Source organism: Coniophora puteana (genome assembly GCF_000271625.1).
Source record: "Coniophora puteana RWD-64-598 SS2 unplaced genomic scaffold CONPUscaffold_17, whole genome shotgun sequence".
Classification (NCBI taxonomy): domain Eukaryota; kingdom Fungi; phylum Basidiomycota; class Agaricomycetes; order Boletales; family Coniophoraceae; genus Coniophora; species Coniophora puteana.
In genome coordinates this window covers 378,239-404,715 of record NW_006913069.1, presented here as the reverse complement: position 1 = coordinate 404,715, position 26,477 = coordinate 378,239, and the positions used below count along the sequence as shown (strand labels likewise).

General features: G+C 51.1%; 9 protein-coding genes and 1 non-coding gene across 10 annotated transcripts; 5 read left to right on the top strand and 5 right to left on the bottom strand.

The window, feature by feature from the left end:
- Positions 1 to 390: 390 nt before the first annotated feature.
- On the bottom strand, positions 391 to 984 carry CONPUDRAFT_169583 (uncharacterized protein). The gene is made up of 2 exons (XM_007776413.1): positions 820 to 984; positions 391 to 764 (listed from the first exon to the last, which is right to left on the bottom strand). The coding sequence occupies exons 1-2, from the start codon at positions 852 to 854 to the stop codon at positions 440 to 442; spliced, it is 360 nt and encodes a 119-aa protein (XP_007774603.1). The 5' UTR covers positions 855 to 984; the 3' UTR covers positions 391 to 439.
- Positions 985 to 1,214: 230 nt separating this feature from the next.
- Positions 1,215 to 8,539, bottom strand: CONPUDRAFT_169582 (sphingomyelin phosphodiesterase). The gene is made up of 39 exons (XM_007776412.1): positions 8,364 to 8,539; positions 8,266 to 8,313; positions 7,895 to 8,215; positions 7,620 to 7,785; positions 7,444 to 7,564; positions 7,258 to 7,399; positions 7,181 to 7,202; positions 7,043 to 7,125; positions 6,938 to 6,991; positions 6,732 to 6,874; positions 6,405 to 6,599; positions 6,255 to 6,323; positions 6,099 to 6,195; positions 6,003 to 6,040; positions 5,887 to 5,946; positions 5,764 to 5,832; positions 5,525 to 5,711; positions 4,659 to 5,456; positions 4,562 to 4,609; positions 4,194 to 4,511; positions 3,970 to 4,135; positions 3,790 to 3,910; positions 3,607 to 3,741; positions 3,533 to 3,554; positions 3,394 to 3,476; positions 3,290 to 3,343; positions 3,095 to 3,237; positions 2,901 to 2,907; positions 2,738 to 2,841; positions 2,597 to 2,665; positions 2,527 to 2,536; positions 2,426 to 2,457; positions 2,330 to 2,367; positions 2,220 to 2,279; positions 2,071 to 2,139; positions 1,987 to 2,012; positions 1,770 to 1,930; positions 1,479 to 1,674; positions 1,215 to 1,412 (listed from the first exon to the last, which is right to left on the bottom strand). Exons 18-38 carry the CDS (start codon positions 4,833 to 4,835, stop codon positions 1,496 to 1,498), a joined length of 2,022 nt encoding a protein of 673 aa, XP_007774602.1. The 5' UTR covers positions 4,836 to 5,456; positions 5,525 to 5,711; positions 5,764 to 5,832; positions 5,887 to 5,946; positions 6,003 to 6,040; positions 6,099 to 6,195; positions 6,255 to 6,323; positions 6,405 to 6,599; positions 6,732 to 6,874; positions 6,938 to 6,991; positions 7,043 to 7,125; positions 7,181 to 7,202; positions 7,258 to 7,399; positions 7,444 to 7,564; positions 7,620 to 7,785; positions 7,895 to 8,215; positions 8,266 to 8,313; positions 8,364 to 8,539; the 3' UTR covers positions 1,215 to 1,412; positions 1,479 to 1,495.
- Positions 8,540 to 9,113: 574 nt separating this feature from the next.
- On the bottom strand, positions 9,114 to 9,194 carry CONPUDRAFT_t121. Its single transcript has one exon. It is a non-coding gene; the product is annotated as a tRNA-Asn (tRNA).
- Positions 9,195 to 9,827: 633 nt separating this feature from the next.
- On the top strand, positions 9,828 to 11,348 carry CONPUDRAFT_85471 (lipase). Its single transcript, XM_007776411.1, has 4 exons — positions 9,828 to 10,276; positions 10,347 to 10,605; positions 10,672 to 11,015; positions 11,079 to 11,348. The coding sequence occupies exons 1-4, from the start codon at positions 10,096 to 10,098 to the stop codon at positions 11,186 to 11,188; spliced, it is 894 nt and encodes a 297-aa protein (XP_007774601.1). The 5' UTR covers positions 9,828 to 10,095; the 3' UTR covers positions 11,189 to 11,348.
- A 208-nt stretch (positions 11,349 to 11,556) lies between these two features.
- On the bottom strand, positions 11,557 to 13,454 carry CONPUDRAFT_132116 (actin actin-like protein). Its single transcript, XM_007776410.1, has 8 exons — positions 13,358 to 13,454; positions 13,263 to 13,305; positions 12,850 to 13,203; positions 12,553 to 12,775; positions 12,437 to 12,500; positions 12,279 to 12,381; positions 12,046 to 12,221; positions 11,557 to 11,956 (listed from the first exon to the last, which is right to left on the bottom strand). Exons 1-8 carry the CDS (start codon positions 13,397 to 13,399, stop codon positions 11,786 to 11,788), a joined length of 1,176 nt encoding a protein of 391 aa, XP_007774600.1. The 5' UTR covers positions 13,400 to 13,454; the 3' UTR covers positions 11,557 to 11,785.
- Positions 13,455 to 13,589: 135 nt separating this feature from the next.
- On the top strand, positions 13,590 to 14,680 carry CONPUDRAFT_169579 (uncharacterized protein). Its single transcript, XM_007776409.1, has 3 exons — positions 13,590 to 13,672; positions 13,721 to 14,011; positions 14,062 to 14,680. Exons 1-3 carry the CDS (start codon positions 13,646 to 13,648, stop codon positions 14,482 to 14,484), a joined length of 741 nt encoding a protein of 246 aa, XP_007774599.1. The 5' UTR covers positions 13,590 to 13,645; the 3' UTR covers positions 14,485 to 14,680.
- A 220-nt stretch (positions 14,681 to 14,900) lies between these two features.
- Positions 14,901 to 15,751, bottom strand: CONPUDRAFT_140141 (uncharacterized protein). The gene is made up of 2 exons (XM_007776408.1): positions 15,338 to 15,751; positions 14,901 to 15,286 (listed from the first exon to the last, which is right to left on the bottom strand). Exons 1-2 carry the CDS (start codon positions 15,704 to 15,706, stop codon positions 15,023 to 15,025), a joined length of 633 nt encoding a protein of 210 aa, XP_007774598.1. The 5' UTR covers positions 15,707 to 15,751; the 3' UTR covers positions 14,901 to 15,022.
- An 891-nt stretch (positions 15,752 to 16,642) lies between these two features.
- On the top strand, positions 16,643 to 17,413 carry CONPUDRAFT_169577 (uncharacterized protein). Its single transcript, XM_007776407.1, has 3 exons — positions 16,643 to 16,679; positions 16,752 to 17,015; positions 17,068 to 17,413. The coding sequence occupies exons 1-3, from the start codon at positions 16,650 to 16,652 to the stop codon at positions 17,137 to 17,139; spliced, it is 366 nt and encodes a 121-aa protein (XP_007774597.1). The 5' UTR covers positions 16,643 to 16,649; the 3' UTR covers positions 17,140 to 17,413.
- A 2,844-nt stretch (positions 17,414 to 20,257) lies between these two features.
- CONPUDRAFT_169576 (uncharacterized protein) lies at positions 20,258 to 21,331 on the top strand. Its single transcript, XM_007776406.1, has 3 exons — positions 20,258 to 20,358; positions 20,412 to 20,699; positions 20,751 to 21,331. The coding sequence occupies exons 1-3, from the start codon at positions 20,335 to 20,337 to the stop codon at positions 21,213 to 21,215; spliced, it is 777 nt and encodes a 258-aa protein (XP_007774596.1). The 5' UTR covers positions 20,258 to 20,334; the 3' UTR covers positions 21,216 to 21,331.
- Positions 21,332 to 22,970: 1,639 nt separating this feature from the next.
- On the top strand, positions 22,971 to 23,907 carry CONPUDRAFT_85466 (uncharacterized protein). Its single transcript, XM_007776405.1, has 4 exons — positions 22,971 to 23,001; positions 23,073 to 23,112; positions 23,193 to 23,356; positions 23,417 to 23,907. The coding sequence occupies exons 3-4, from the start codon at positions 23,219 to 23,221 to the stop codon at positions 23,864 to 23,866; spliced, it is 588 nt and encodes a 195-aa protein (XP_007774595.1). The 5' UTR covers positions 22,971 to 23,001; positions 23,073 to 23,112; positions 23,193 to 23,218; the 3' UTR covers positions 23,867 to 23,907.
- Positions 23,908 to 26,477: the final 2,570 nt, after the last annotated feature.

Here is a 26,477-nt window from a genome sequence, read left to right as displayed (position 1 = left end):
TCGGCAGTCGCCGAGATTGTCCACACGGTCTGCGCTGGAGCTGTCAAGGAAAACGTCTGCATCCAAGTCGTTCGCGCCAACAATGGTCTCACTATCAGGTTCTAGGGTGGAAGCTGGAGATGTTCAGAAAGACAGAGAATTTCCTTGGACATCTACCACCTCAACGCGAAGGAAATTATCCGATCGTGGCGCCGCGTTCCGATGCGTGTTCCGAAGTTGCGTGTTCGCCTCGAAAGCGTAGTCGGGGTTAGCGTTGCGATGGCACTCGCTCTTCTGGTCCATGGAATATTCATTTGAGAAGATCAACCGCGCCGTTCTTAGACACTTTCAATATCTTTTTCCCAACACCTTTGCTTTCTCATCTCACTCGGATAAACCATCGATATTCGCCTTCAAGTCAAGATAGATGTCGGATCCTAGCAATATATACACGCAGCACCTACAACAACACGAGCAGCACCTGTAGCCCTTTATCCTTTACCCATCCTAACCCCGCGCGCTTTTTGTGACTAACTTCCTTCAGAGCCCTTTGAAGCGCAGCCTTACTGGGATACTTCAGATTCACTATGGCAGCCTGGCCCTTCCCCCGCGCGTGATAGTACGACTTGATATTGATGTGAATCTCCGCTTTGATCATCTTCTTCGCTGCAGTGACGCTTCGAGGAAAGTCCCGCGCGCGTGCGTCACGAACGTCGAGTTCAACAATCAGAGCCTGTAGGAATCGGAGATAATGGGTCGTATGACCCGTAGGACTTTTGATGTATCTGAAAGCGGTCGGATGATCAGTAACATGTCTTATTCGACACTGAGGGGACGTACTCAGTTACGACTCTCGATGCTTCGTTATAGTCCATAGCAAAGTATGCTCTCGATTGTGCGTAATGACACAGCAACTTAAAATCTCCGTTGACTAGCTTGTACTCGCGTTGAGCTCGAGCGTGACCGTGATAAGGGCTCGCGCGGGATCAAAGTAGAACAAGCGAGGAAGGTAGACGGACAGGACGAGGATGCAACGCCGGGAACAGCAAGCAAACCCTTTATATCGGATGGGTGTTCCACAGCATACTACCGGCGGAAGCCAATATGGAAGCTTTGGACAACAAGAACCTGAGAAAATGAAAGGAAAGGGGTAGTAGCGATCAATGCATGCATCAGAATGGGCGTCTATCATTCGCTTTGGAGAGATGGAGGAACGAAAAAGGAAACATGAGTTACGGCATTGCATGTTTGGGGTAAACTTCTTGAACTGCTTTTATGAGATGCTGTTGTCGTGTTCCAGAATATTCTGCCATGCCTGTACAAAATATAATGGCAACCGTTGCAGAACAGCAAGCATACGCGCAAGAGCACAGTCAACGTTTCCACGCGTGCGCGTGAACGGTTGCAACAGGGATACATTGCGGAGAGCATCACTTCAGATGAGATATTATAACGTCCATGAGACTTAAAGCCTGAGTCCAGACTTTCATATGCCTCACATCACTTACACCTCATACTACACAGCAGACTGATAACCCTGGGCACAGTTCTGTTGGCCGATGGACGCCGAACCACTCCGGATGTAACATATCTTGGCCGCGACGCATTCGCTGCTCGTGCAGTTCACGCTCAACGGTGATCCCTTGCTCTGATACATTTGGAACTGCTGCACGAGCTCTGGGTATTTCTCGAACTCTGTTGCGGTTGCAAAAGGGGATGCATCGGTGAGCAATGAACAAGAAGAAGTGAATCAGGCATAAAGCCGTGGAGTGAACGAGACCATGGCGTACCTTCAGTGACGAGGTGCCACCACGTCCCGTTGAGCGGATCATTCGTGCCCCATGTAATGTTTGTCCCGTACGCATCGCGTGTGCTGTACTCAAACTCAAATGCCGGGCCGTTCTCTGTCTGATTATCAAGAGCTGGATACTCGTTCACGGCGCTTCTCCAGCTGCAGGCAAAGACTCAATATGAGAGGTGACACGTAGATAAGCCAAAGATACCTACGTGTAGGCATCGAGGACTTCAAAAGTCTACACGGGTAAAGTTCAGCGCGAAAGATACATTTAGAGGGTACAAGTGAATACGTACGCCAGAGTCAACCTCGTAAACCCTGAACCCGGAGTTGAGGTTGGTCAGAGGGGTCACAGAAGGCCCAACCTGGAATAGTTTCAGTATATTGATCGTCATCCACTTACGTTGGGAGCAATACGGTTACAGGGAAGCAGATGACCACTCACCCAGCCAGTGTTGAGTGCGGTTTCAGCGCTTTGGTTCGTGGCATTGTTCGAATAGTAAATCTACAAGGCCACCATTACGTGGAAATCAAGGATAGCAGAGGAGAACCAACCATCATCTCGTCCTGGTGCGTATGTCCCCACACTGTGTCTACGGGCCATCATTCAACATCGAGTAGCACGACGCTTTGTCAACGGGAGAAACGTACTAGCAATGACATGTGGGGAAAACCGGTCTACGCTGCATGACGTTCAGTGTCCACCCATTAGCAGCAGTGCGAAGGGGTGCAAAAACAATGGTCCTACGTACATTTGGTAGACTGCGTGACGGTACGCTGATCAGTTATACGCTTCATTGCGATAATATTACACAAGCTCACATAAGTTCGTTGGGTTCTTCAAAGGGTTGGTACCGTCAAAGCCGCTGAGAACATGGCCCATGATCCACACTACCATGAGAAGTTGTCAGTGAGTCTCCGTACTACACCATATATTGCGGAGACATGGCGGAGCGAACTTACCGCGATCGCCTGCATCTTCGGCATCTTGCAACTCATCAGTGAGGAAACGCAGCATTCCCGACGGGTCCGAATTTGTTGCATTGATGTAATTAAAGTAGTTGTTTCTGGACAAATACAAAATTTATCAACGCATAGTCCTCGAGGATGTATAGCCATATCGCACCTGAACCCTATACGCCCCGAGATCATGTTCACCGTTCACCGTTGCAACAGTGATCAGGGTTATCAGAGTGTTCCGGTGTTGTAGGATTGGAGGACGAACAAGACAGAATGGCAGACGTTAGCCAAGAATAAATGATTGTTGCTCAATGCAACCGGGAGCGGAAAGCTAAGATACATTAATAGCGAGACACGCACAAAGATTAGTGTTGAGAGAGATCATGCGCAGGCCGTCCATGCGCTGGACAGAATAGGCTGCATAATGTGCCTTGGCGGTTGAGGCTTCGGTTGCATTGAGCCAGCCTTCATACTCCCAAAGGGCAGAGACATGGTTGTAAAGCCTGCGAAGAACGATGAGAGGACTTAGCACAATTATGATATAATGGGACGAACCAGCTAAACTCCTGGCCTTCACCTTGACCAAGAGACATTGGTGCTGCCAAATCTCTGCGATGAGAATAAGTACCGTAGTTTGGGTGTGGAAGGCACAGGCTCACTGATTGTACGAGTCATGGTTCCCAAGGGTTGCATACACAGGTCCAGGGCCAAGCATACGCTTGAAGAGGTCAAACAAGATGACCTAACAAAACAGTAAGCACCATTTTCTGGCTCACTCTTGTACAAAACCTTGCATACTTCGGCGTATTCGTTCAAAGCCCTTGAGGACAACGCATCAGAGATTGACAGCAATACCAAAAGAGCGTACTTACTGAGACTGTTCCCACTGCGGGTCATGGGATAGCATGTCACCAGTGAAGACAGTAAAGTTGAACCCGCTCTCCTGCGTGCCCGTGAGCGGCGGAATGGCCTCAAGCACTGAGGTTACCAACGCAAAAGGCGCATCGCTGTCTTCCATTTAGCACTTAGTTATCCAGAGATAGAGACTCTCTTACCAGTTATACGAGCCAAAACGAGGTGCTGGAAGCAGTGGTGCCTGCGGGCTGTTTAAATTGTATTCATTCGAGCGACAGCACAAGCCACTCGAACAATTGGCTTCAGAGCCTGTCGAGTATCCTATCACACACAAACGTCAATAACCGCAGAAGCATGTATGTGGATGCACGCGCACGTACGGGGGTCAATGTGTAGATCAGATATATGCAAGACCCGCATCCGCTCCCCGGTCGGTTGCTTGGACACAGGCAGTGGATCAGGTTTCGGCTTCGCAAACCATCCAGTCAGATTCAGTGGAGTCGTCGGCGGCTCTGGACACAGGCCGAGGAACTCGTAACACAGAAGCTATGCAGACCATAGTGATCAAAACTCCGGCAACTTAATGGTCGTTTATAATACTAACCTGGCCGTCATATCCTCCAACGTCCGCCCAATACGCAGTTTGCGCGAGCACCCAACCAATCGAATTGCGCTTGTAAGTCTGCTCGCACGTTGAGCTGTAGTTGAGTGCCTCGCAGACTGCAATCGTGAAGTCCGGGAACTGGTCTGGGGCCGCGAGCGCGACTAGTTTCGCGACTTCGAGAGATGCCTGGCACTGCGTACATGTATTGTCCGCAAACACAGGGTTTGCGGCAATAGACCTGATCTGCTTGACGGCCTGAGTGACTAGCGCCGAGGATACAGCAGCTGTGGGTAGCGGATGCGGGTCGATCGTGTTATTCTATGACGTGTAAGTCGAGGGCGAGTAAAGAACAGTGCATATTAGCACACCTGGGGGATATTGTCTGGGTCCGTCAGCCATTCAGGAAAAACGCTATTCTGATCAGATATTAAGTAGGCCGAAAGAATGAGCACCGGAGAGACGCACGGTAACGGGATCCGAGATGACCGGTTGTACCTGGGCCGATGTCGCAGTGGGATTGTTGTAGTAAGACGCGAAGAGGGAAGTCGGGAATGCGCCTGCTACGATGTAGGTGGACGTCGTGATCTGAGCTGTTGCACCGCCGGCGAGAGCTGCAAGCGCGAGCAAACTGGCGCAAAGCATGGTCGCTGGCAGGAGTTGTTGTATCCCGCTGGACGAGGGAAGAGATGGGGTCAACGACGTTTCTCGAAATGTGGGATGCGCCTAAATAAGGGCCCCGACAGACTATAGAAAAGGCCAGTCTATTCATAAGACGAGGGTTGCCGTAGTTGACGGACGCGGCGGCTGATTGAATCTGGGAGTCCAAATTGATCGTAATTGGAAAGAACATCACAAAGAAAGCATCATGATTGAGGGAAGAGCCGGATACGCCCGCGAGGCACTGTAGCCAGGAGAATTGCGTTGGATAGCGTCTTCTCGGGTTGTCGTAGTGAGAGCCTGTCAGCTCGGATCGAACCCGTTCACTTGCATGAGTCGTTGAGCGTATCGTCAGGACACGCATTGCATTCTATAACACGATGCAATTATCCTTTATACACCCCAAAGCATACCCTCAAGCACGAGAGGCCTACTGCACAGACGCATACCCCTGGATACAGTTCTTCCCAATACTCGCGGAGCCGCTCCGCATGTAGCAGATCTTGGCCTCAACGCACTCGGTGCTTGTGCAGTTCGGGCTCAGTGGTGAGCCCTTGCCCTGGTACATCGTGAACTGCTGCACAAGCTCCGGGTATTTCTCGAACTCTGTTCGCGTTTTCGTGTAAGCGTATAAGAAAGGAAGAAATTAGAATGCGAACGAAAGGGAGACGCACCTTCGGTAACGAGGTGCCACCACGTCCCGTTGAGCGGATCGTTCGCGCCCCAGGTGATGTTGGTGCCATAAGCTTCGCGTGTGCTATACTCGAACTCGTACGTCGGGCCGTACACGGTCTGGTTGTCGAGGGCGGGGTACTCGTTCACGGCACTTCGCCACGTGTACGCATCAACGACCTCGAACGTCTGAACAGGAAGGATGAGCCCATAGAACAAATCCCATGAGCGAAGTATTTACTCCAGAGTCGACCTCGTACACCCTGAACCCAGAGTTCAGGTTCGTCAGCGGCGTTACTGATGGTCCAATCTGCCAAAGCATACATAAGTGCTATTTTTCATTGGAGATACCCCAGTGACTCACCCAGCCGGTGGTGAGCGCAGTCTCAGCGCTCTGGTTCGTAGCGTTGTTCGCGTAGTAAATCTACGAGAAGGTTAGGTACGCGGCCGGCGCCCGAGCAAATCTCGGAGTCAGCTCACCATAAACTCGTCCTCGTGCGTGTGGCCGAACACAATGTCTGAAAAGGTCAAATCGCGGTGAGCAAACGTTATACTTCGTCCACCTGAAGGACGTACTCGCAATGACGTGCGGCGAGAACCGATCCACGCTGATGGTCACTGGTCAGAGTCTATCATCTAGCAACACAATACGTTGATATGTACATCTGGTAGACTGTATTTCATAATACGCATCAGTATCCCATCTAGTATCCTGCAACATGAAGAGCTTACACAAGTTGGTGGGATTACTGAGCGAATTTGACCCATCCCATCCGCTCAGCACGTGGCCCATAATCCACACTATATCCGCAAGAACACAAGTCAGCGTCTGCTCTCGCTCTTCTTTATCCAAATAAACAGTAAAGGTGGCGAAAGACATACCCTTATCACCGGCATCCTCCGCATCCTGTAGCTCGTCAGTGAGGAACCGCAACATGCCAGACGGATCAGCCTCTGTAGTGTTGACATAAATCAGATAGTTGCTCCTGCGTGACCAAAGACGTTATCATCGCCAGGTCTGATCAGCATGTGGTCCTGGCTGATCGCCGGTGACCAGCCAAAATACGCACTTGTACCCTGTAGGTGAACACACCCACGAGCATTCACGCATCATCACGAGATGGAAGACACATGCAGATTATAGCACGAGTGGGAAACGATCAGGGAGGCGATGAGCTAGGTACAGCACGGAAATAGCCAGGCACGCACAAAGATTCGTGTTGAGCGAGATGATGCGCAAGCCGTCCGTACGCTGGACGGAGTAAGCAGCGTAGTGTGCCTTGGCGGCAGCCGCTTCAGTCGAGTTGAGCCAGCCCTCGTATTCCCAGAGGGCGGATACGTGGTCGTACAACCTGACAAATTGCAAAGCAAAGGTTCACTGACGAGTGAAGGAACATAGGAGAAGAGAGACTGACCAGCTGAACTCCTGGCCTTCCCCTTGGCCTCGAGACATGGGTGTTGCCAGATCTCTGTCAGGTGATGAGCTGTTGCCGACGTTTGGCTCTGGTGAAGTAGCTTACTGGTTATAGGAGTCGTGGTTCCCGAGTGTGGCATATACCGCGCCAGGTCCGAGCATACGTTTGAAGAGGTCGAACAGAACGACCTGAGTGAAAGCTAGTCAGGTCGTTTCATTGGATTGTTCAGTCGTGCTGGCGTACCTCGGCATACTCGTTGAAAGCTCTACGGAAGGCAAGTTTAATGAACGAACAAGGAAGAAGGCGGAGATTGTACGCACTGCGACTGCTCCCACTCCGGGTCATGCGACAACATGTCGCCTGTAAAGACCGTGAAGTTGAATCCACCATCCTCAGTCCCCGTCAACGGCGGAATCGCCTCCAGCACAGAGGCGACCAGCGCAAACGGTGCGTCGCTATCGACTAATCATGAGCCGAATGTCGATAGCATATCTACTGTTACCCACCAGTTGTACGTGCCAAACCGAGGCGCAGGGGTAAGCGGCGTCTGCGGGCTGTCCGTGTTGAACGCGTTCGAGCGACAGCACAGGCCGCTCGAGCAGTTTGCCTCGGCACCGATGGCATAGCCTGTTGACCGTGACGATTAGACGTGTCGGCCGAATGGGCGGATATATGCACGTACGGGGATCAATATGCAAGTCTGAAAGGTGCAACACCTTCATGCGCTCGCCGGTCGGCTGCTTAGGCGCCGGCAGTGGGTCGGGCTTCGGCTTCGCGAACCAGCCGGTCAGATTGAGCGGGTTCGTCGGCGGCTCGTCGCACAGGCCTAGGAATTGCCAGCACAGCATCTTCACGCGCGAGAACCCAGAGGCAAAGGCAAGGATAGCAAGTCAGATATGGTGCTATTTCAAGAGTGTCGCCGCGGAGATAGGTACAACGCGACGATCAGGTGCTCACCTGCCCATCCTGTCCTCCCACATCCGCCCAGTACGCCGTCTGCGCAAACACCCACCCGAGCGTGTTGCGCATGTAGCTCTGCTCACACGTCGTGCTGTAGTTGAACGCTTCGCAGGTCGCGATCGTGAAGTCCGGGAACTGATCCGGCACGGCGAGCGCGACGAATTTGGCGACCTCGAGCCCGGCCTGGCATTGTGCGCAGGTGTTGCTGCCGAACACTGCGGTGTTCTTGGCGATGGACTGAATCTGCTTGACGGCTTGCTCGACGAGCGCAGAGGACGCGGCTGCTGTGGGAAACGGGTGAGGGTCGATGGTGTTGTTCTATGAAGGATTGGGCACGGATGAGCTAGGTAAAGCATACTTAGACGTACTTGAGGGATATTGTCCGGGTCCGTCAGCCACTCAGGGAAGACGCTGTTCTGGTGCAAAGATTAGGGAGACGAAGAGAACACATCGTGGATGAACGTACAGTGACCGGATCCGAGACGACGGGTTGCACTTGTGCGGAGGTTGCAGTGGGATTGTTGTAGTAAGACTCATAGAGTGAAGTCGGGAATTGGCCTGGGACGGTATAGGTGGACGTCGGCACCTGGGCAGCCGTAGCGCCGACGAGGGTTGCAAGCGCAAGCAAACTGGTAAAAAGCATGACTAACAGCAGGCGTCGTCGCGTCGCGCTGAAGGTGAGAAGAGGTAGGTGTCAAGATGACTCCCTCGATGTGAGACGCGCCTATAAAAGGACCATGAATGACTAGTGTGATCCACTAATAGTTTAAGGGCTACCCTGACAGATGGAGATGGTTCCGGCCATCTCTGGTGCTCCGAAGTGACGGCACTAGGAGACATGCAGCGCTGTGCCTGGAGCTGAAGATGTCGGACACACATGAGTTATTACTGAAGGGAGCCGAACTAGCATTGAATGAACGTTCGAGTTGGTGGCGTTTTTCGGGGAGTAACAGGGAGCTGCCTGCTTCAACTGGACGCAACGGCGGAACAGGATAGCAAGGACACATCTGGCCAAACTTTGAGAGTGCGTCGATGGACGCGTGTGCCATGGGGGAGTGGGCGATTGGCCATGGATGTCGTAGGCGACGAACGTGAACGAGAACAGCACCGGTGGCATCAGTGAGACACCGCGTCCCGCACTATAACCGTGCCACCGTCGGCACCACTGAAAGGGGCAAAAGCAAATTCCCATATTGCGAACAAAGACAAAAAGTACCTGCCCCAGTGAGGCTCGAACTCACGACCTTCCGATTGTCTATTAACAGTCGGACGCTGTAACCAACTCAGCCATGGGGCAGTTATTATTTACTTTACATGAGCCAATATAAACTGTAGCCTCCCTGCGTCCATCAACGTCCATCACCAAAGAGCGCCCACAGCTTACACCTCTCTATCCTCCTTTGACCACTTGCGTGCTGCTCCACTGTAGCAAGGCTCTCTCGCACTCAAGAATCCCAAATCCCCCCTTGTGTCTGTTATCTGTTCCCATGAATCCCTCCCACTGGGCCCGGAAAATGCTTGACGCACAGCTGAACACGCCTGGAAATACTTCCCAGCACTGACAGGCATTGATGCTTAGCTTGGACATGATCAGCATGACCTTTAGTATACGCAGCCGAGTACAAATATTGCTCATGGAATCCTTTATACAACAAGGAAATAGCCACTGCATGTCATAGTCCAAGTGAGTCGCAGTACAGGGTCTTCCTTGTCTTCGCTCGTTAGCGCCGTCTGATACAGAACGAGCTTGAGCAAGTCAGAGCACATGGAGACACGAATGCTTCCCCACATTCAGGGACCAACACCACACTGATTTTTGTTCTATCGTTCATCTACTGTCGTGGTTCCATGTGGCAGTCGTACGGTACAGTATGGCAATACCTCCTTTCTTGCCTCGTCGACAGCTTCCGAGCGCTGTGCCTATTTCTAGGTCCAAAGCCGTCCAATGATCATTCATCACGGGACGCACGCTCTGCCCATCTATTCCCGTCCTTGTCAATCGTGCTGCAGAGCCATCTTCTCTCGCCTTCTTCTGTCCCCATGCCTCGGCAGCGAATGCCGTATATAAGAACTCGGGTCATTAGCAGGGATGGTGAGGGCATCACCGCGTCGTCCATCCCCAACCTGTTCGCTTTCGTGCAGGAGCTCTAGAGCACACACAGTGGCCATAGCTTCACGTCCACACACGCAGTCTTATCATGTCCTTTGTGCTCCTCACGCTCGCGCTCGCCGGCCTTGCTGCTGCCTCTCCGGCTCCCATCCGCCGCCAGAGCATTACCGCACTCGGCCAGTCCACGATTGACGGCTTCACGCCGTACACGTGGTACGCCTCCGCCGGATACTGTGCACCTAGTGCAACGCTCGCCTGGAACTGCGGTAGTGCGTACCTATTCCTCCCTTCTTCCCTCCCACCATACATCACACAGGAGCTGACTGTGCGATCCAACAGCGAACTGTGACAACAACCCCTCCTTCGAGCCAATCGCGTCAGGCGGCGACGGCGACTCGGTGCAGTACTGGTACGTCGGGTACGACCCGACGCTCGGCGAGATCATCGTCGCGCACCAGGGCACGGATCCGTCCGAGTTCGAGTCGGACCTCACGGACGCGGACTTCTTCCTCGAGCAGCTCAACACCAACTCGACGCTGTTCCCGGGCGTCAGCGACTCGATCGAGGTGCACAACGGGTTCTTGGCGGAGCAGGCGCTGTGCGTTCTTCTTACCCTCTTTCTACCCTGCCGACCTTGAAAACTGACATCGGTTGGATAACGCAGCACTGCCGACGCGGTCCTCGCCGCCGTCCAACAAGGCATGTCCCAGTACTCCACCACCGCCGTCACACTCGTCGGCCACTCGCTCGGCGCCGCCCTCTCTTTACTCGACTCCGTCTACCTGCCCCTGCACCTCCCCTCGGGCACGTCGTTCAAGACGCTCAACTACGGCCTCCCGCGCGTGGGCAACCAGGCGTTCGCGGACTACGTCGACGCGAACCTCCACCTGACGCACATCAACAACGAGGAGGACCCGATCCCCATCGTCCCGGGTATGTTCCTCGGGTTCGTGCACCCCGCCGGCGAGGTGCACATCGAAGACGTTGGCGAGTGGGCGAGCTGTCCTGGTGAGTTCTTGCTCGTGGCTGACGGGATACGGTACCTGACGGAGGGCTGATGGATTTGTGCAGGCCAGGACAACCCAAGCACGCAGTGCATTGTCGGTGACGTGCCCAACGTTTTCGATGGCACGTTGAGCGACCACGACGGACCCTATAATGGTGTCACCATGGGTTGCTGATGGAATATTTGTTGTTCTAAATCTGGGCATACTCTTTTTTTCTTGGTTAACAGGTGGAAGCTTTTACCGATACTTCGTGTAACATATGTATTGGTGGTGTCTCTTGTACTCAAGTGGTTCGTTGTCTCCATTGTAGACCTGAATGTATTATTATTTCGCGAACCCTTAAAGGAGGCGTTTAGGCTGCGTCGCCCAATCCGCCGTTTTGAAGAAACTGGAGGTCAGAGTTTCCGATGCAACAGTCGGCATACTTAGAAGTGTAATATTGACATTCATCGATGTAACAATCAGCGAGCGCTCGACCGTCACGAAGAGTCCGTGGCCACGGACGTGCGCAAGCCGGCTGGGCACTAGTTATTACCCCCTTCCTTCAGACGGTGCCCGTCCAGTTGCAGTCAACCTGTGCATCAGCCTGTGAGCGATGCGTGCTCGTACATCCGGCCACATCATCTCTGGAACCCCATCTCTCGTATTGAAAGCCACACCCCACCTCCAAGTCCAAGCCTAAGCATCAAACAAAACCTCCGAAATCGAAATTATTCGCACAGAAGCAGATACTGTACACCGAAAAAGACAAGCCGCTACACCTCCGCCAGCCTAGTTCTCGCCGCGGTTAAGCTTGTCGAGCGCGCGCACGCCCTGCTCGAACCACTCCTCCCGCGATATCCAGAACTCCTCGCGGTTCTTCATGATGTCTGCGAGCACGGCGCCACCGAGGAAGACCATGTGTTTCCGGCGGGGCGGGTCTTCGATCTTAATCTTGAATTTCTGTTCATTCAAAAACAATCGTTAGATCCACGATCCAAAGAAAAGTTTGTATGGAGTGGAAACAGGGAAACAGGGATGGGGGAGCTTACGTTCAGCCGCGACGGGTCATTGTTGAGCACGCGGGTAAGGTACAGCTGCTTCATCTCTTTCTCAAGGCGACTCGGCAGACCAGGGTACATGCTGGAGCCACCAGAGAGGACGATGTGTTTGTACAGCTCGGAGCGCGTGTCGACGGCGGCGGCTTGGATGGTCTCGAACAACATTTCTGAATAACAATAGGTAAATAACAACGTCATCTCTTTCGGTGGAAAGAGATACGGACCTGCGACTCCTGGCTGATCAAGATCGACGAGATGTGGTTGGAACATGCATTCCGGCGCCATAAAGCGCTCAGAGCCAACCTTGATGGTCCGGCCATCCGGTAGCTGCATGCAGGATTCATTGGCTACATGCGTCATGGCGGGGCAGGATGAGGCGCACCGTGTAGCTCTCGACCAGTACTGTCGTCTCCTCGGAGAGTTTCTCGTCCATGTCTAAATCATAACTATAGGATATCAGCACGAGGACCTTGGTTATAAGTATGTGTGGCAACGTACCTGACGTAGCAAAGCTTCTCCTTGATCTCACGAACAGTCTCAAAATCGGCCGTTCGGTTGAATGCGTACCCGCGCATGAGAAGGAGTTTGATAAGGTACCGCGTGACATCTCGTCCCGCGATATCCAATCGACGCGTCAAGTGAGGGAGCGCGAAACCGTCGTATACAGGCACAATGTGCGTGACACCGTCTCCCGAATCGACGACGACACCCGTCGTGAGACCTGCCATGATCAAGCGTCTCGTAAGCACCTATAACCAAATTGTCTAACCCAAACCAGCGAAGCACACTACGCACCTTGGGCATACAGCGTCAACACCGCCTGAATGGCCACATACACGCCCTGGAAGCCGTACTCCTCAAACATAACCTGAACCATCCTCTGCCTGTTCGCGCGCGGGTTCATCGGGGGCTCGGTGAGGAGGACCTTGCGGCCACGTGGATCAACGCGCAGCTTCTCGTCGAAGGTGTAGTCCCAGAGGTGCTTCATGTCTTCCCAGTTTCGAATGATTCCGTGCTCCATCGGCTGGGTAACCTGGAGGTAGTTGCGGTTCTCGGCGGCCTCGTCGCCGATCATGAGGTCCTTGATCACGGCGGACCCGACGCGCTCCTCCGCACGCAGAATCGGTCGGCCGATCACGGAAGGGAAGACTGAATGCGTGAGGTCGGCTTGTGGGATAGAAAGGCGAGTGCGGTGAGTGGAGGCGTACCATGTTCGGGGAAGTTGGAGCCTGCGTAGCCTACTTTAACGAACTGCGCAGCGGGGTCAACGAGATTCTACAGACATCGGGGAGATGAGACTGACGCCGGTTCCGTTATCTACGACGAGGGGTGCTTGTGGATCCATAGCAGGTCGATTTCCTATGGTGATGCGGAGTGGAGGATAAAGCCTAAGGACCGCCTGCCCGTTGTCTGCAGCATTGACAACTGCTCCTTGATCTCATCGACCGCGGACCCGTGAGAACAAATACACGTGATCTGACTGGGTGAGACGCGTTTGTCTCAGCGCATGTTCATTCTTGTTTAGACGTTACAACCGTGACCACGCTAGGCTGCCCTCCTTGCGTATTCCACAACTACCACCTCATTCGCTATGCCTAAAATTGCTCGAAAATCTAAGGTAGTATCTGTCACTCATACAACATGCTGCTTCTAAGTCCATGCCCAGGGAGCCACGCGTTCTGAAACTGAATCCAACAAACGTCACAGTTCCGGAACCTCCTCCACACGCAGACCGAAGGTCATGCGCAATCGCTGGGAACAGTACAAGCATGACTTGTATGGCGACGGCCCTAAATATGAACACCTGTACCTCTCCGACGAGAAACTGGACAACCTCTTCCGAAGACTTGGCATACCAGAATCTGAACTCGCGGAACAACGACGTCAGTACGATGCGACGGTAAATGAGAAGTTTGAGAGAAGTGGTGGTAGCGAGGGACGGGGTCTTTGCCAGGGCGTAAGTCATTCCTTCGATGTGATAGTCGATGCTTACTACAAATATCACAGAGAAAACCGCAGCCCGACGATGATCCCGCCAAAGACAACGTCCACATAGTTCACGTTCCAGACACCAGTCACCTGGCAATCAGATTTTGGGATGGTGGCCTCGAGGATGAGGGACAGTTTTGTCTGGACATCTACGATATCGATGCCGAAGTTCCTGTCAACTCGTCTGAGCTTGGATTCTCTCTTGAGGTTGCCTCTATGCCGGGTACGCTGTCTGTCCTGTGCGCTGGGAAACTCAAGAGCTGGGAGGCCAGGTCAGGCTTTACGCCTGACCAAATATTGCCAGGAGAAGAACGTTTCAGTGTGATTGAGGGTGCTTATCTTGCTCTTCACCGGTCTAACTTAGATCCCTTCTGGTTTAAAGTACCGGCGAGACGTCGTCTGCCTGCTGGTGTACGGGCTGCATCCCCTATATCTCTATAACAACTATGACGATAGCACTCTTATTCACCAGGCTCTATGGTACCTTCGATCGAGTAGGTAACTTGTTCGCCGCAGAGCACTCTGGAGTAGTTGTTATGTAGCATCACCCAATTCGCTATTATGTGCACACGCACAGTTATATTATTACACGCTGATATTCTGTGCCTATTGCGCTACCGACGCTATCCATCCATCGATGTACGATAACGCAGAGTCGTCTTGCCGTGTTACATCCATATAACCGAAGCACCCGCAGCCAGTTTATCTGGAATGGTGCTAAGCGGCCTAAGCCCCACGGCGGCGAATTGATGTAGCCATGGTACATGTCCTGTGGCAACGTTATTGAGCGTAGGTGTAGCTTCATTGTATTCACTACTGGATCAAAAACTATCGAAGTTTCAAATCATCCCAATTGTGCCAAGATATTAGATGCATCTGCGTATGAGTTGCAGGCGCATTTACATAGGAATTCGCCGTATAAAACAGTACATAGAACAACGCTTTCATGATGACGCTCCGTATGAGAAAACCAAGCCTACTAATACCACAGCGCCTGTCTGAAGTTCTGCACCTGGAGCCCGAAGCTCAAGATGTCAAACGTCTTGTAGTTTGTATCGTTAGCGTCGTAGTACGGTCGATTGTCGGCCGTTTGATGGTGTTTGTAGTAGTGGAACTTATGATCATCGGTGCCGGGAACATGGTGTTCGAGTAGCGTACGATAGAACCACGTAACGATATAACCTTCATGAACATGGCCATTGATGTGTACAACTGTGGGGATTTTGGGACCAAGCGGAACGTTCTGGGAGACACTCGTCAGCTTACTTGTAATAAGACCATTAGTGGTACTCACCAATCTTTGGATGATATCATTGGGATGTCCTTCCATCATGACGGTGTCAACGTCTAGGAAAGGAAGCATAGCCCGGTTGGGGGCCCAGTCGCTGTCCATCCCTATGTAGATCGGGGGGACTTCGCACTCCTCGACAGTCACGAGAGTGGCATACATCCGGACGGCAACGCATCTGACTCTGAACTTTGCGGTCTCCTCCTGACCCACAGGCGGAGGGTCAAAATAGTTGCACAGATGGATGTCATACGATTGATGTTCTACATGCTTTGTGGACTCGGAGCCTAGCATGCCGTGCTTTCTTCTATCCTCGTGGGCAGCAGGATTATAACCCTGAGCGAGAATTTGATTGCCAACAGGATATTGTGCCATAGTAGGAGGAGTGAGCTGAGGAGTGCTGGTGGGGTATGAAGCAACGCGCTGAAAGAGCTGGGCGAGGTGTGCGAGAAATCGCTAATCTTAAACCCCGACCAGGTTTGCAAGTCGAGGAAGCCGTAGTTCCGGATCGGAATGACGGGTGTCTAGAAGAACGAAAGGCGCCTAAAAAAGAGGAGGACCAACCCCGTGTTCCCTGACTTATCTGGATCAGCACAAGATAGCAGAAGCATTTGGGGGCGAAATAAATGGGATAACACAGCTTTTTTATCGATGAGGGTGCTGATGTGAGCGATGCTACGGCGCACATGCCAACAAGATGGCCACTAGTACGAGCGTCTAAACGAGTCAGATCGAAAAGAACCCTTTTGTTGTTCTCTGTTTTTGCTGAGAATGTCGTGTTCCATTGGTGGGATGACAGGACAAATGCGCAAGCACTGATCAAACGATTCGCGATGCATGATTCATGACTCAGGATGACTATTGAGAAGAAACTGCACCGTGGGTGCCGTCGATTTTTAGCAAGTTACCTAGCATACTCGATGCAGTGACTCATGTTTCCGTGCGAGGATTCGGTGGCCTGGCATCAATAACAGATAAGTTCGCTGGGCCGCACAATTGCAACATGATCACAAGGTGTTTTGTTTACCTCACAATGCAGTATCCATTTCCGGAAGAGGAATCTCGGGATATCTGAGTCACAGTAGCATTTTGAGAGGCGCGGCGCGGACAAACGTCCTTCTCGTTCTAAAATTGCAGCTTGATGCTCAAGCGCTCAAATTCGGTGTCTTTGACGGTACTACATCCGACGATTGCCAATCTTGATATCGCCTTGTTTGTGGCGACACATTAAGTAGCGGCGTATAAACACAGATGCTTTAAGCCCCTTCCCCGCCTTTTTCTTATTCTACTCCAGCGCCCCAAGGGTGAAGTCCGCCACATGTCGCAAAGGAATACCAGAGAACATCAGGTCCCGCACCCTCCATTCTTCATGCTTATCGCTTCTGACCGGTCTTCCCCTTTCAACCGCCTGCAACTACAGACACCGCTTTCTCCTCCTCCCACTCCCGCTAGGGGGGGCAAGCAATCCGGACCGTCGGGTCGCAACGATTTTGAAAAGTCCCTTTGTCGTACCCCTGATGGTTACGAGAAGTATCGTAGTCTCTTCGTCTCTGACGCAGACTTGAATGCACTTTTCAAACGTCTGCGTTTACCCGAGTCTTCCTGGGAGGAGCAGCGCAAGCAATACGATGATTCTGTGAACCGTCGCATGGCTGCAAACGGCGGAAAAGTATCGATTCAAGGCGTACGTGTCCAGTTATTGCTTATTCTCCTAATATTTGCTAATCGTATGGTAGAAAAAGCCCACTCCCAACGACATTTATTCCGACGGCTTCGATATGCTCCCATCGTTGGTATCCCTGAGTTGAGCCAGGTTGCCGTTCGATTTTGGAGCGGAGGGCTCGAGGGGGAGCATCAGTTCTGCTTCGACCTCTTCGACAAATCCACCGAACGAGCCGTTAATTCGTCAGGCCTTGGGATCTCCTTTTCAGTCATTCCAGAGTTAGGAAAGCTGACGGTGGGGTGTGCAGGCCCTCTTCATAGCTGGGAGGTTGGCAGCGGGATATCCCCCAAAGATATCCTTCCTGGCGAAGAACGCTTCAGTATCATAGAAGATGCTTTGATTTCGCTCAAGCATTCAGGCACATCCAAATCTTTCCGTTTATATTCCCCGAAGCGAGATGTGACCCACTCGGATATGGCGGCACCAATTTTTCACACTATTCCTGGGGGTATGTTTCGTAACGATGCGTAATATGTAGATCGGAGTTTACGCACCAGTTGTACCATTCTACTTTTGATCTAAATTGACTAGTTCTTGCATGTCTCTTATTCTATCTTTCGACCAATTATCTCTCTCCCTGCTTTTGAATCAATGTGAAGGCACGTATCTAGTGAATGATCTGCGAATCTCTTCTAAATGCCTCCGACATTCATAGCAAGTGTGAGCTGGCCGGTGCTAAGCACCGCTAGCAATGGTTCATCAAGGTTAATAATGATGCGTTCTCTCAATTTATAGCGTCGAGGGTCTCTAAGCTCCACGGGACTCAGTACATTATCTCCCCCTTCTGTTTTCTGATGATAGAGACAACACTTGGTTTCTGTTAAGGGCGAGGTTCTCCTTGTCCCATCCTTGCACTTTGGTCTCATTTCTTCGCTACATCTTGGATAAACAACGTCCTCTCATATATCCTCTCGGGAAAAATGCAGCAATTTACCACAAAATCCTTCGTATTTTGATGTTGGATTCGTAACTAAAAGTAGAACCAAGTGAAATATTGCTTTCGAGAGCCGCTGGCTCATGCGAGGCATAAATGATTGGTAAAGAGCGAACATTTGCTATTTAAATATCATCAAGACCTCTCTCCGCTCTTATAATGTTAGCTTGTAGCTACAGGAGGCTTATGAAGCCGAAATTGGAGTCGAGGCACTATACGTATGGTTGCTAGTGTGAATTACCCACTGCCAGGAACCTGAGCCTGAACCTAGGGTTACCGCAGCAACGCCCACTGAAACTTAGAAGCGGTGCGAAGTAGTTTAATAAGTCTATGAGAGATTTACATCGTCAGACTGGTGCTTCGGATGAGCTTCGAAGACTCGGATATCAGCCTCTTATCATTTCGTTCGTCGCGAAGGACCTGCCAGCCGTGAGTACGACTCTGCCGAAGCACTGAATACGGAGGTTACCCTGTGGAATTACTTAGAGTCCAAATGAGAACTTTGACTCACCTCAAATCTTTGGTTCATTGAAAGAGGGCACATTAAATTTCTGTTGTCAAAACCTTCGGGGTACATAAGAATGCCCGAGCGTAGAAAATTCTCGCAGAGACGTGGATGGGTCCGTAATCCGAATAGAAGCACGGGGTTACAGCAATGTTCCGACGACTTCTTCAGTTTATTGCAAGTCACATCAATTCGCAGTCCAGCATAATTGAGCCTCTGTGCATGATGTGTGGTGTCCCACGCTCCCAGGTTCGAAAGGATAGGATGATGCACAAGCCTTCATCAATTGGCTGGTAAAGATTCGGAACACAGCCAGCAGTCTGTGATGTTGCGCTCGTAGTCGAGAAAGACGTTGGTGAGTCAGGGTATCTATGACTGGTGTAGCGTGCACGCTCGATTAATCAAACTTCATATCAAATATCATTCAGGCAATTCCTCTGAGTCAAATCCTCGTAGAAGAAAAGAATATTTGCAGCACGTTTGGAAGATGACTCGACTTTGTATCCGATCGAACTCTTGGTCTGGTGATTCATTTATTAGTGCCTCAATTCTCCCGTTTGATATATCCCCATCTTGGCGGTAGCAAACGTTCACTATACCATATCAGGTTGATAAACATAGATGGAGCTCCTATTGTCTTGAATCATCAGCGTGCAACCTTTCGGTTCTTTGAAGTTCGACAAACTAGGCCGAGCCCCTTATCCGAGTCATCAATATGCTTGCTTCTTCAGATCTATACCCACGCATCTTCTAGGTCAGACACCTCTTCCCCTCCCATAGCCCCTGATCAGAAACGTACGCAAACTTACTCATCGCATGCTGCTGATCATGGGCGCAACAACTTATTTTTTCTTCTTCTGCCACCTACCTTCAATGGCGCGAAGACACTTAGAGACCCCCTCATGTCTGAATCTGGATTCAACGAGATTCTAAAACAGATGGGATTTACCTTGAATTTACAAGAGTCACAACATACTAGATCTAGTATACTAAGCGTAGAACTGTTCTTCTAGGGTTTACTTTACTCCACCAGCACATAGAAATGACACTTTATTCATTCATTCATTCAATATATGAAGAGGCTGCTTGATAGAACACTAGGTTTGCGACGATCACGGCGAACACCAAAGCATCATGACGCGGTCCCCCGCTCTCTTTGCCGTGTCGCTATCGATTGTCTGCGATTTTCATAGCGACTCACTTTTGGAAGCTTTGAGTCACCCAGACCACTGCATTGATTGTCAGTAGCTGTGGCTTGACAATCCCAATGAAATCTAGCCACGGCGTGGCCTGGGAATCCACAGCAACTCAAGCCAGCATTTTCATCGCGGGAAAGGCTATGTTGCTCACGTATGTAGTGAGAGTCATAAGGTGTTGCGTGTCACGGAATACTCAAGGACAAGAGCACCGTAGGATAATCATAGAGACTCATTGGTTCATGGCTCGAGAATACGCGGAACTTCACGTTCAATATCCGATGAGTAACTTGTAAGAGGATGAATAGGCTGCACTCGCGTAAGGACTTCAATGTTGGAGCAGATGCAATCAAAACAATAACATACTGTCCATTTTATGCTGCCATCTCGGACGCACCGCTGCATCCCCAAGCCCTCGCAGCTAGGGGCTGCAAGTCGGTTGTGATAAGACCACGAAACCGGAGGCAGGCGATCCGGCAGCCAATCCGCTGCGAGCCTGTGAGAATGTGATCACATGACCGAGTTAATGGGACGCGTTTGGATGCGCCGCGCTTGTGTTGCGTTCGTGCTGAGACGTACTTGTCATCGAACCTTCCACTCAACGTCACCTCCACCCAAGCATTAACAAGCGGTGCTATATCCCGCATGCCTCGTGCTCAGAAACCGAAGGTCAGATACTCACATGCAAGAGAAGTCTTTGTTGCCGCTCACCCAGCCTCTAGCTAGCACGCGGCGTCCAGGGCAAGGCGCCCTCGACATCCACCAAGCCGTCCGGAACGACCTCGACACGCAAACCTAGGGTCATGCGCAACCGTTGGGAACAGCACATATATGACACCTACGGAGATGATCCTGCTTTCTCGAGCTTATACGTCTCCGACGAGGAACTGAACGAACTCTATCGGTTACTTGGCGTACCCGAATCAGACTTTGCACGCTACCGGCGCGAACACGACGCAGCATATAATGCAGAAATCGACAATAATGGCGGAAAAGTTCCATGTCAAGGAGTACGTTATTCAGTTCTCCATCCTCGTCGATGCTCATCACGGCCCACATAGAGAAAACCGCAGCGAGACGAGGATCCAGCCAGGGAGAACATTCACATCGTCCGCATTCCCGACACCAGCCATCTTGTCGTCAGGTTCTGGGACGGCGGCCTTGAAGATGAGGGCCAATTTTGCCTCGACATATACAACATGGCCACGAAGGAGCCGATCAACTCATCCGAACTCGGCTTCTCTATCGAAGTAGCCCCTGTCGCGGGGACGCTCTCGGTGATGTGCGCTGGAGACCTTGACAGCTGGGAGGCCAGGTCAGGCTTTAAGCCAGGACAGATATTGCCAGGAGAAGAGCGGTTTAGTGTGATCGAGGGCGCCTGCCTTGCCCTTCATCGACCCGACTTCGATCCTTTCTGGTTCAAAGTGCCGGTGAGGTATTGTCTACCTGATGGAGTAAGGCCTGCAACGCCTGTGCCTCTGACTGAAGTGTTGGCTGTTGATAACTCTCCGCTGGTTGTGATATAGCCATATAGTCTACGCGTAGGTAAAGTAGAACACGGAGTAATTTTTGCCCTCTGCAGCCGTACGTATACATCGATAACCTTTCTGTCGCTTTTTTCACAAATGCATCTCAATAACACGAAAAACGTATCGACGCAGGTTCCACGTCGAGCGGAAGTTTTGCACTTGAAGCTTTGAAAACCGAAGCTCAGTACGTCAAACACCTTATATGTGGTGCCATTGGGGTTGGCATATTTATCTTGGTGCTGGATTTTTTTCTGTTGATACTGACGTCCTCAGGGCCATACTCCGCTTTCTCCTCCTACGCATGCCAAAGAACGCAAGCGATCCGGAGCCCCGGAGCGTAACGCGTGTATTAGTTCAGGGCATAAGTTTCCCGGCCTGTTAAAGAGTTTTTGTGGGCTTTGTTGACTATATAGAAAAAGCCCACACCCTCTGACGACGTTCACCTTACCCATGTTGCTGGTGTTCCTGGGCTGAACAACATCGCCGTCCGCTTCTGGGATGGAGGGCTTGAGGAAGAGCGTCAATTTTGCTTTGACGTTTATGATAAGTCTGTTGCACAATCCGTTAATCCGGCCAGTTTGGGGATCGCCTTCGCAGTCATCTCCAAGATAAGAAAGCTGACGATGGGTTGCGAAGGACCTCTGCAAAGTTGGGAGTCCTGCATGGATTTCCCCTCCAGCAAAATCCTCGCTGGCAAAGAAGGTTTTAGTGTCATCGCAGACGCAACAGTTGCACTCGGACACCCGAGCTCATCCAAACCTTTTCTTTTCTCCTCTCCCAAGAGGGATATTGATCCTTTCGATGAGTCGGAGGTGATTCACCGACCTGTTGCTATGCCAGGACTTTGCAACATTTAGCGAAGCGTAGTTTACAACCTGAAAGCTAGCTTATAGCAGAATTTTGTGTCTTGCTTGTATCGATCGGCATGCCATTGATATCTAAATTCCATCATCTTGTATTTCCTTGTCTTATTTCGCTCGACTGTTGTTGTCTGGGGCAAAGCTAGACTCTTAGGCTCATCGATGCGCTCATCTCTTGTCAAAGTACCTAGTCTCCACTGAAATATTCCCAGCAACATCTGACGGTGCCACGAAGGGACCACCACAGGGCCACGGTGTTAGGTGTCTTGCCGCAATCATCAGAAGTTAGGTGGAGCTTCCGTAACCCGAAACGAAGTGGTTGCACAGCAGCTCTTTCCGACAGCGGCTTCGACGCGCAGTCCAGCTGGAAGCGGCCAACGGAGTTTCGATGACTCAATCACTAGGTTTCTGGTTTGAGAAGAGCTTTTCCTTATTCTTTTCTACATTTGTACATAACCTCTCATGCGCACGCCTCTAGGTTTGACAGGATATATGCACGAGTCTTTATCAAACACAGCCGAGAGAAATATTTATGAGTCAGAGTAGTTATGACTCGTGCGGCGCCCTCAGATCGGCGTACTTCACGAGTATATTTGATATGAAATCTCGGCAGAAGGAAGGAAGGCTACTTATTGGGCCTTATAGCCGATCAAATCCTCGGCCTGGAATTCCAATGGCGGGAACAGTGCTGGTTCGAGATCGTGCTACCTTCAATGTGATCTTGTCCGAGTCATATTTTGCTTGCTTCTTTCACAATCTTTGCAAGTACTCACGCGTCCTGTTTCGACGCACTTGACTCGACATTATGCCCACGGTGATATCCGAACGTCACCCTATTTATAGTGCCATACAAACATAGATCACTCGCTCAAGCTCAAGAGGGCTGTTCTTCGCCAAACTCTCTTTGGGAGTACTGAAACCCCGTAGGTGTATCCTACCCTACTTTCTTCGCTTCTATCGGCTCTGACCGGGTCATCCTGCCGCTTTCTTCTAGGTTAGACGCCGCTTTCCCTCTCAAATCCTTGTTCAGAAACGTACGCAAACTTACTCTTCACATGCTGCTGATCAGGGGCACAAGAACTTAACTTTTTTCCCCCGTTGCCTGCCTTTGAAGACGCGAAGGCACTTATAGACCGCTACATGTCTGAATCCGAGTTGAACGAGAGTATCAAACAGACGGGATTTCCTGAGTCTGGCTGGGAAGAACAGTTCAAAGCATACGACACGGCTTTCGACGCCTCGATGGCTGCCAACGGAGAAGCGTTACCGGCGCAAGGCGTACGTCTTCCATTGCTGAGTGATTCACGGGATACTGATTAAAGCGCCGTGCTCGAGTAGAGGAAGCCCTCATCTAGTGAAGTTTTCTCCGACGCCGTTCATTATGTTCGTATTGAAGGTGTTTCGGGATTGGTCGGCTATGCCATTCGATTCTGGGACGGAGGTCTTCAGGATGAAGGCCAATTCTGCTTTGATCTCTTCGACCTGTCTGCTAAGCATGCCGTAAACACGTCTCGCTTTGGAATCTCCTTCACGGTCATCCCAGAGGTCGGAAAACTGACGATGGCGTTCTCGGGTCCTCTTCGTAGCTGGGAGACAAACATGGGATTTACTCCCGAGGAGATTCGCGCAGGGGAAGAGCGCTTTAGTATTTTAGAAGATACTTTACTGTCGCTCGAGCACCCTAATTCGTCCCAGCCATTCCTCTTCAGGTCTCCGAAGAGGGATATTCCTATCGGCTCGCAGACAGTGCATTGCCCTGTCCCTTGGAATGAACTTCGCAACATGTAAAAGCACGTAGATCAGATTCCGAATACGAAAGTGATTCCTCGCATTAGTCTTCTGACATGAAACTGGCGGTCGTCTTGAGTTGTCTCCTCTTCCCTTTTTTCTGTCTGCCCGTCTCGTCATTGCTCTGCCTAAGCGCCATGGAGGAACATATAATATAGGAATGGCAAATGCCTCTTTCAAAGCAGCAAACCTACTAGATCAGTGGGTTTGAGCGGGTTATTATCATGCTAGTGCGAGAGTATACCCCACTGAAGTCCTGGTGTACATGACCGTGTCATCCCATTAGCTTCTAGCCTGCTTCTCCCGGCTGAGACATGCTTCTTATTCCACAAATGGGGGAAGTTCGTTGTACACTTTCTGCAACCCGTTCGCACTACTTTGAAGTTATGCGATCGTGACGAATCGCGCACATGCATGATTTCTCACCTACAGCCTTTGTATTCAATGCCGAGTTTGAGCGTTCCATGGCGCTGGGATGTATTTGGCGCGACTGAAGGTGCTTGCTTACCTTGGACTTTGCCGGCCTAACTCGGATCATTTCTGGTTTCAAGTCTCCTACTATCAGAAACCGTCCGCCCGCTCAGGCTGGTGTCACTCGATCGGGCTGCATCACCTGTTCCTCTATGAAGCGTTGTTCTATTTTGATAATAATATGTATGATATGTACTACTATTTCCAATCAGAAGTCGTGCTCTCGTTACGATACAATAACTGTAGCCCGATATTGATACTATGTGCTTGTATGCTTGAGGACCAAATTGAGGACATTAATTAATCGCTTGCATGCTTGCCTGTGGCTTCAACTCGTGAGAACCCTCTCACGTGCGTGTCCGCGTCACGGCCCGTTCATTAACGTGTTTAGACGTGACCACCGCTGCCAGGCTGCCCCTCCTTGCGTATTCCCCAACTACCGCACCATCCGCTATGCCTAAAGTTACCCGAAAATCCAAGGTAGTACTCGTGACTCGCAATATGCTACTTCTGACTCCGCGCCCAGGAAGCTACGCGTTCTCAGGCTGATTCTAGCAAATGTTCCGGAACCTCCTCCACCCGCCAGCCGAAGGTCATGCGCAATCGTTGGGAACAATACAGATATGACCTGTTTGGTGACGACCCTAAGTATCAGCACTTGTACGTGTCCGACGAGAAACTGGACAATCTCTTTCGAAAACTTCGCATACCGGAATCCGAACTGGCGGAACAGCGACGCCAATACGACGCAATGGTGAACGAGAAGTTTGAGAGAAGTGGCTGTGGAAAGCCTGGACGGAGCTTTTGTCAGGGCGTAAGTCGTTCCTTCCGTAATATAGCCGACATTTACCACGGATTTCACAGAGAAAACCACAGCCTGACGAGGATCCCGCCAAGGAAAACGTCCACATAGTTCACGTTCCCGACACCAACCACCTGACGATCAGATTCTGGAACGGTGGCCTCGAGGAGGAGGGACAGTTTTGTCTGGACATCTACGACATGGACGCCGAAGCTCCTATTAACTCGTCTCAGCTTGGATTCTCTTTTGAAGTTGCCTTTATGCCGGGAACGCTGTCTGTCCTGTGTGCTGGGAAGCTCAAGAGCTGGGAGGCCAGCTCAGGCTTCACGCCTGACCAAATATTGCCAGGAGAAGAACGTTTCAGCGTGATTGAGGGTGCTTATCTTGCTCTTCACCGGTCTAACTCGGATCCCTTCTGGTTTAAAGTACCGACAAGACGTCGTCTGCCTGCTGGTGTACGGGCTGCATCCCCTATAGCTCTGTCACCAATGCCGGCTGATAATGAAGAGATTATAGCTTAAGCACTAGACTACATGGTGCCTTCGATCAGATAGTTGCCGCGTTGTTCGTCACGGAAGAACTCTGTAATAGCTTATGTAGCCTCCTCCAATCTCTAGTCTCCGAATAAACAATTCCAGTTTTACATGCGGTCGCATCAACTTTATGTCATTGTAGAGAGTCGTCAGGACATGTAACCCAAATATTGTCAACATGATTTCCAACTGTCATGGTTTTTGAGCCTGAGTTTGAGCCTGAGAATGCCGAGTTGCATTGACACTGGTGGGTCAGTGTAGAGATGCAGGCTGCAAAGACAATTCGCACATGATGCATGAATATGAACAATCGGCTAATTATGGGACCAATGCAGGGCTCTGTGTGGACTGAGTAGACCTGCATGCCCGTCGTCGCGTCAGCGTTGAAAACGCACCTATAACTCCCGTCAAATGATATCTCCCTAGACTGATGACACCTGTCAGTCTACCTATCTGGCAGGTCTGGTTTCCGCCGTTCCCCGCGTTCCTTCTAAAATCCTGCTGATTTAAGGGGACTTGTGCGTTTGCTGGCGTGTATCCCTCCCCTCTGTCAACCGTTGGCACTCCGCTGACAGCTGTCAGTCCCGTATAAAGCCATTCCACGTGTGTAGCTCCCCATTAAGTTCTAAACGCCCCTAGATGTCATCAGCACATGCCGGCCGATGTCACCTTGTCATCCCGACGTCGTCCAGGCCAGCGTGCTCGCCGTCTGCGACGACGAGCACGCATATCTCGGCGATGAGCGCACGTATATCCCTCAGATCTTATCTCCTGAGTGCCGGGCTTTTTTGTACATACTCTATAT

Excerpts from the sequence above, each read along its gene's own strand:
- CONPUDRAFT_169583 (XM_007776413.1), bottom strand. The coding sequence starts at position 854 with ATGGACTATAACGAAGCATCGAGAGTCGTAACTGA. Across the intron at positions 765-819 it reads GCATCGAGAGTCGTAACTGA|ATACATCAAAAGTCCTACGG; the intron begins GTACGTCCCCTC and ends GACCGCTTTCAG.
- CONPUDRAFT_169582 (XM_007776412.1), bottom strand. The coding sequence starts at position 4,835 with ATGCTTTGCGCCAGTTTGCTCGCGCTTGCAGCTCTCGCCGGCGGTGCA. Across the intron at positions 3,911-3,969 it reads TGATCTACACATTGACCCCC|GATACTCGACAGGCTCTGAA; the intron begins GTACGTGCGCGT and ends TGTGTGTGATAG. Across the intron at positions 2,013-2,070 it reads TTTACGAGGTTGACTCTGGC|ACTTTTGAAGTCCTCGATGC; the intron begins GTACGTATTCAC and ends TTACCCGTGTAG.
- CONPUDRAFT_85471 (XM_007776411.1), top strand. The coding sequence starts at position 10,096 with ATGTCCTTTGTGCTCCTCACGCTCGCGCTCGCCGGCCTTGCTGCTGCC. Across the intron at positions 10,606-10,671 it reads TTCTTGGCGGAGCAGGCGCT|CACTGCCGACGCGGTCCTCG; the intron begins GTGCGTTCTTCT and ends TGGATAACGCAG. Across the intron at positions 11,016-11,078 it reads CGAGTGGGCGAGCTGTCCTG|GCCAGGACAACCCAAGCACG; the intron begins GTGAGTTCTTGC and ends GGATTTGTGCAG.
- CONPUDRAFT_132116 (XM_007776410.1), bottom strand. The coding sequence starts at position 13,399 with ATGGATCCACAAGCACCCCTCGTCGTAGATAACGGAACCGGC. Across the intron at positions 12,501-12,552 it reads GAGAAGCTTTGCTACGTCAG|TTATGATTTAGACATGGACG; the intron begins GTACGTTGCCAC and ends GATATCCTATAG. Across the intron at positions 12,382-12,436 it reads TACTGGTCGAGAGCTACACG|CTACCGGATGGCCGGACCAT; the intron begins GTGCGCCTCATC and ends TCCTGCATGCAG.
- CONPUDRAFT_169579 (XM_007776409.1), top strand. The coding sequence starts at position 13,646 with ATGCCTAAAATTGCTCGAAAATCTAAG. Across the intron at positions 13,673-13,720 it reads AAATTGCTCGAAAATCTAAG|GGAGCCACGCGTTCTGAAAC; the intron begins GTAGTATCTGTC and ends GTCCATGCCCAG. Across the intron at positions 14,012-14,061 it reads GACGGGGTCTTTGCCAGGGC|AGAAAACCGCAGCCCGACGA; the intron begins GTAAGTCATTCC and ends CAAATATCACAG.
- CONPUDRAFT_140141 (XM_007776408.1), bottom strand. The coding sequence starts at position 15,706 with ATGGCACAATATCCTGTTGGCAATCAAATTCTCGCTCAGGGTTATAAT. Across the intron at positions 15,287-15,337 it reads ATGATATCATCCAAAGATTG|AACGTTCCGCTTGGTCCCAA; the intron begins GTGAGTACCACT and ends AGTGTCTCCCAG.
- CONPUDRAFT_169577 (XM_007776407.1), top strand. The coding sequence starts at position 16,650 with ATGTCGCAAAGGAATACCAGAGAACATCAG. Across the intron at positions 16,680-16,751 it reads GGAATACCAGAGAACATCAG|ACACCGCTTTCTCCTCCTCC; the intron begins GTCCCGCACCCT and ends CTGCAACTACAG. Across the intron at positions 17,016-17,067 it reads GAAAAGTATCGATTCAAGGC|AAAAAGCCCACTCCCAACGA; the intron begins GTACGTGTCCAG and ends ATCGTATGGTAG.
- CONPUDRAFT_169576 (XM_007776406.1), top strand. The coding sequence starts at position 20,335 with ATGCCTCGTGCTCAGAAACCGAAG. Across the intron at positions 20,359-20,411 it reads CTCGTGCTCAGAAACCGAAG|CTAGCACGCGGCGTCCAGGG; the intron begins GTCAGATACTCA and ends CCCAGCCTCTAG. Across the intron at positions 20,700-20,750 it reads GAAAAGTTCCATGTCAAGGA|AGAAAACCGCAGCGAGACGA; the intron begins GTACGTTATTCA and ends CGGCCCACATAG.
- CONPUDRAFT_85466 (XM_007776405.1), top strand. The coding sequence starts at position 23,219 with ATGTCTGAATCCGAGTTGAACGAGAGTATCAAACAGACGGGATTTCCT. Across the intron at positions 23,357-23,416 it reads AAGCGTTACCGGCGCAAGGC|AGGAAGCCCTCATCTAGTGA; the intron begins GTACGTCTTCCA and ends GTGCTCGAGTAG.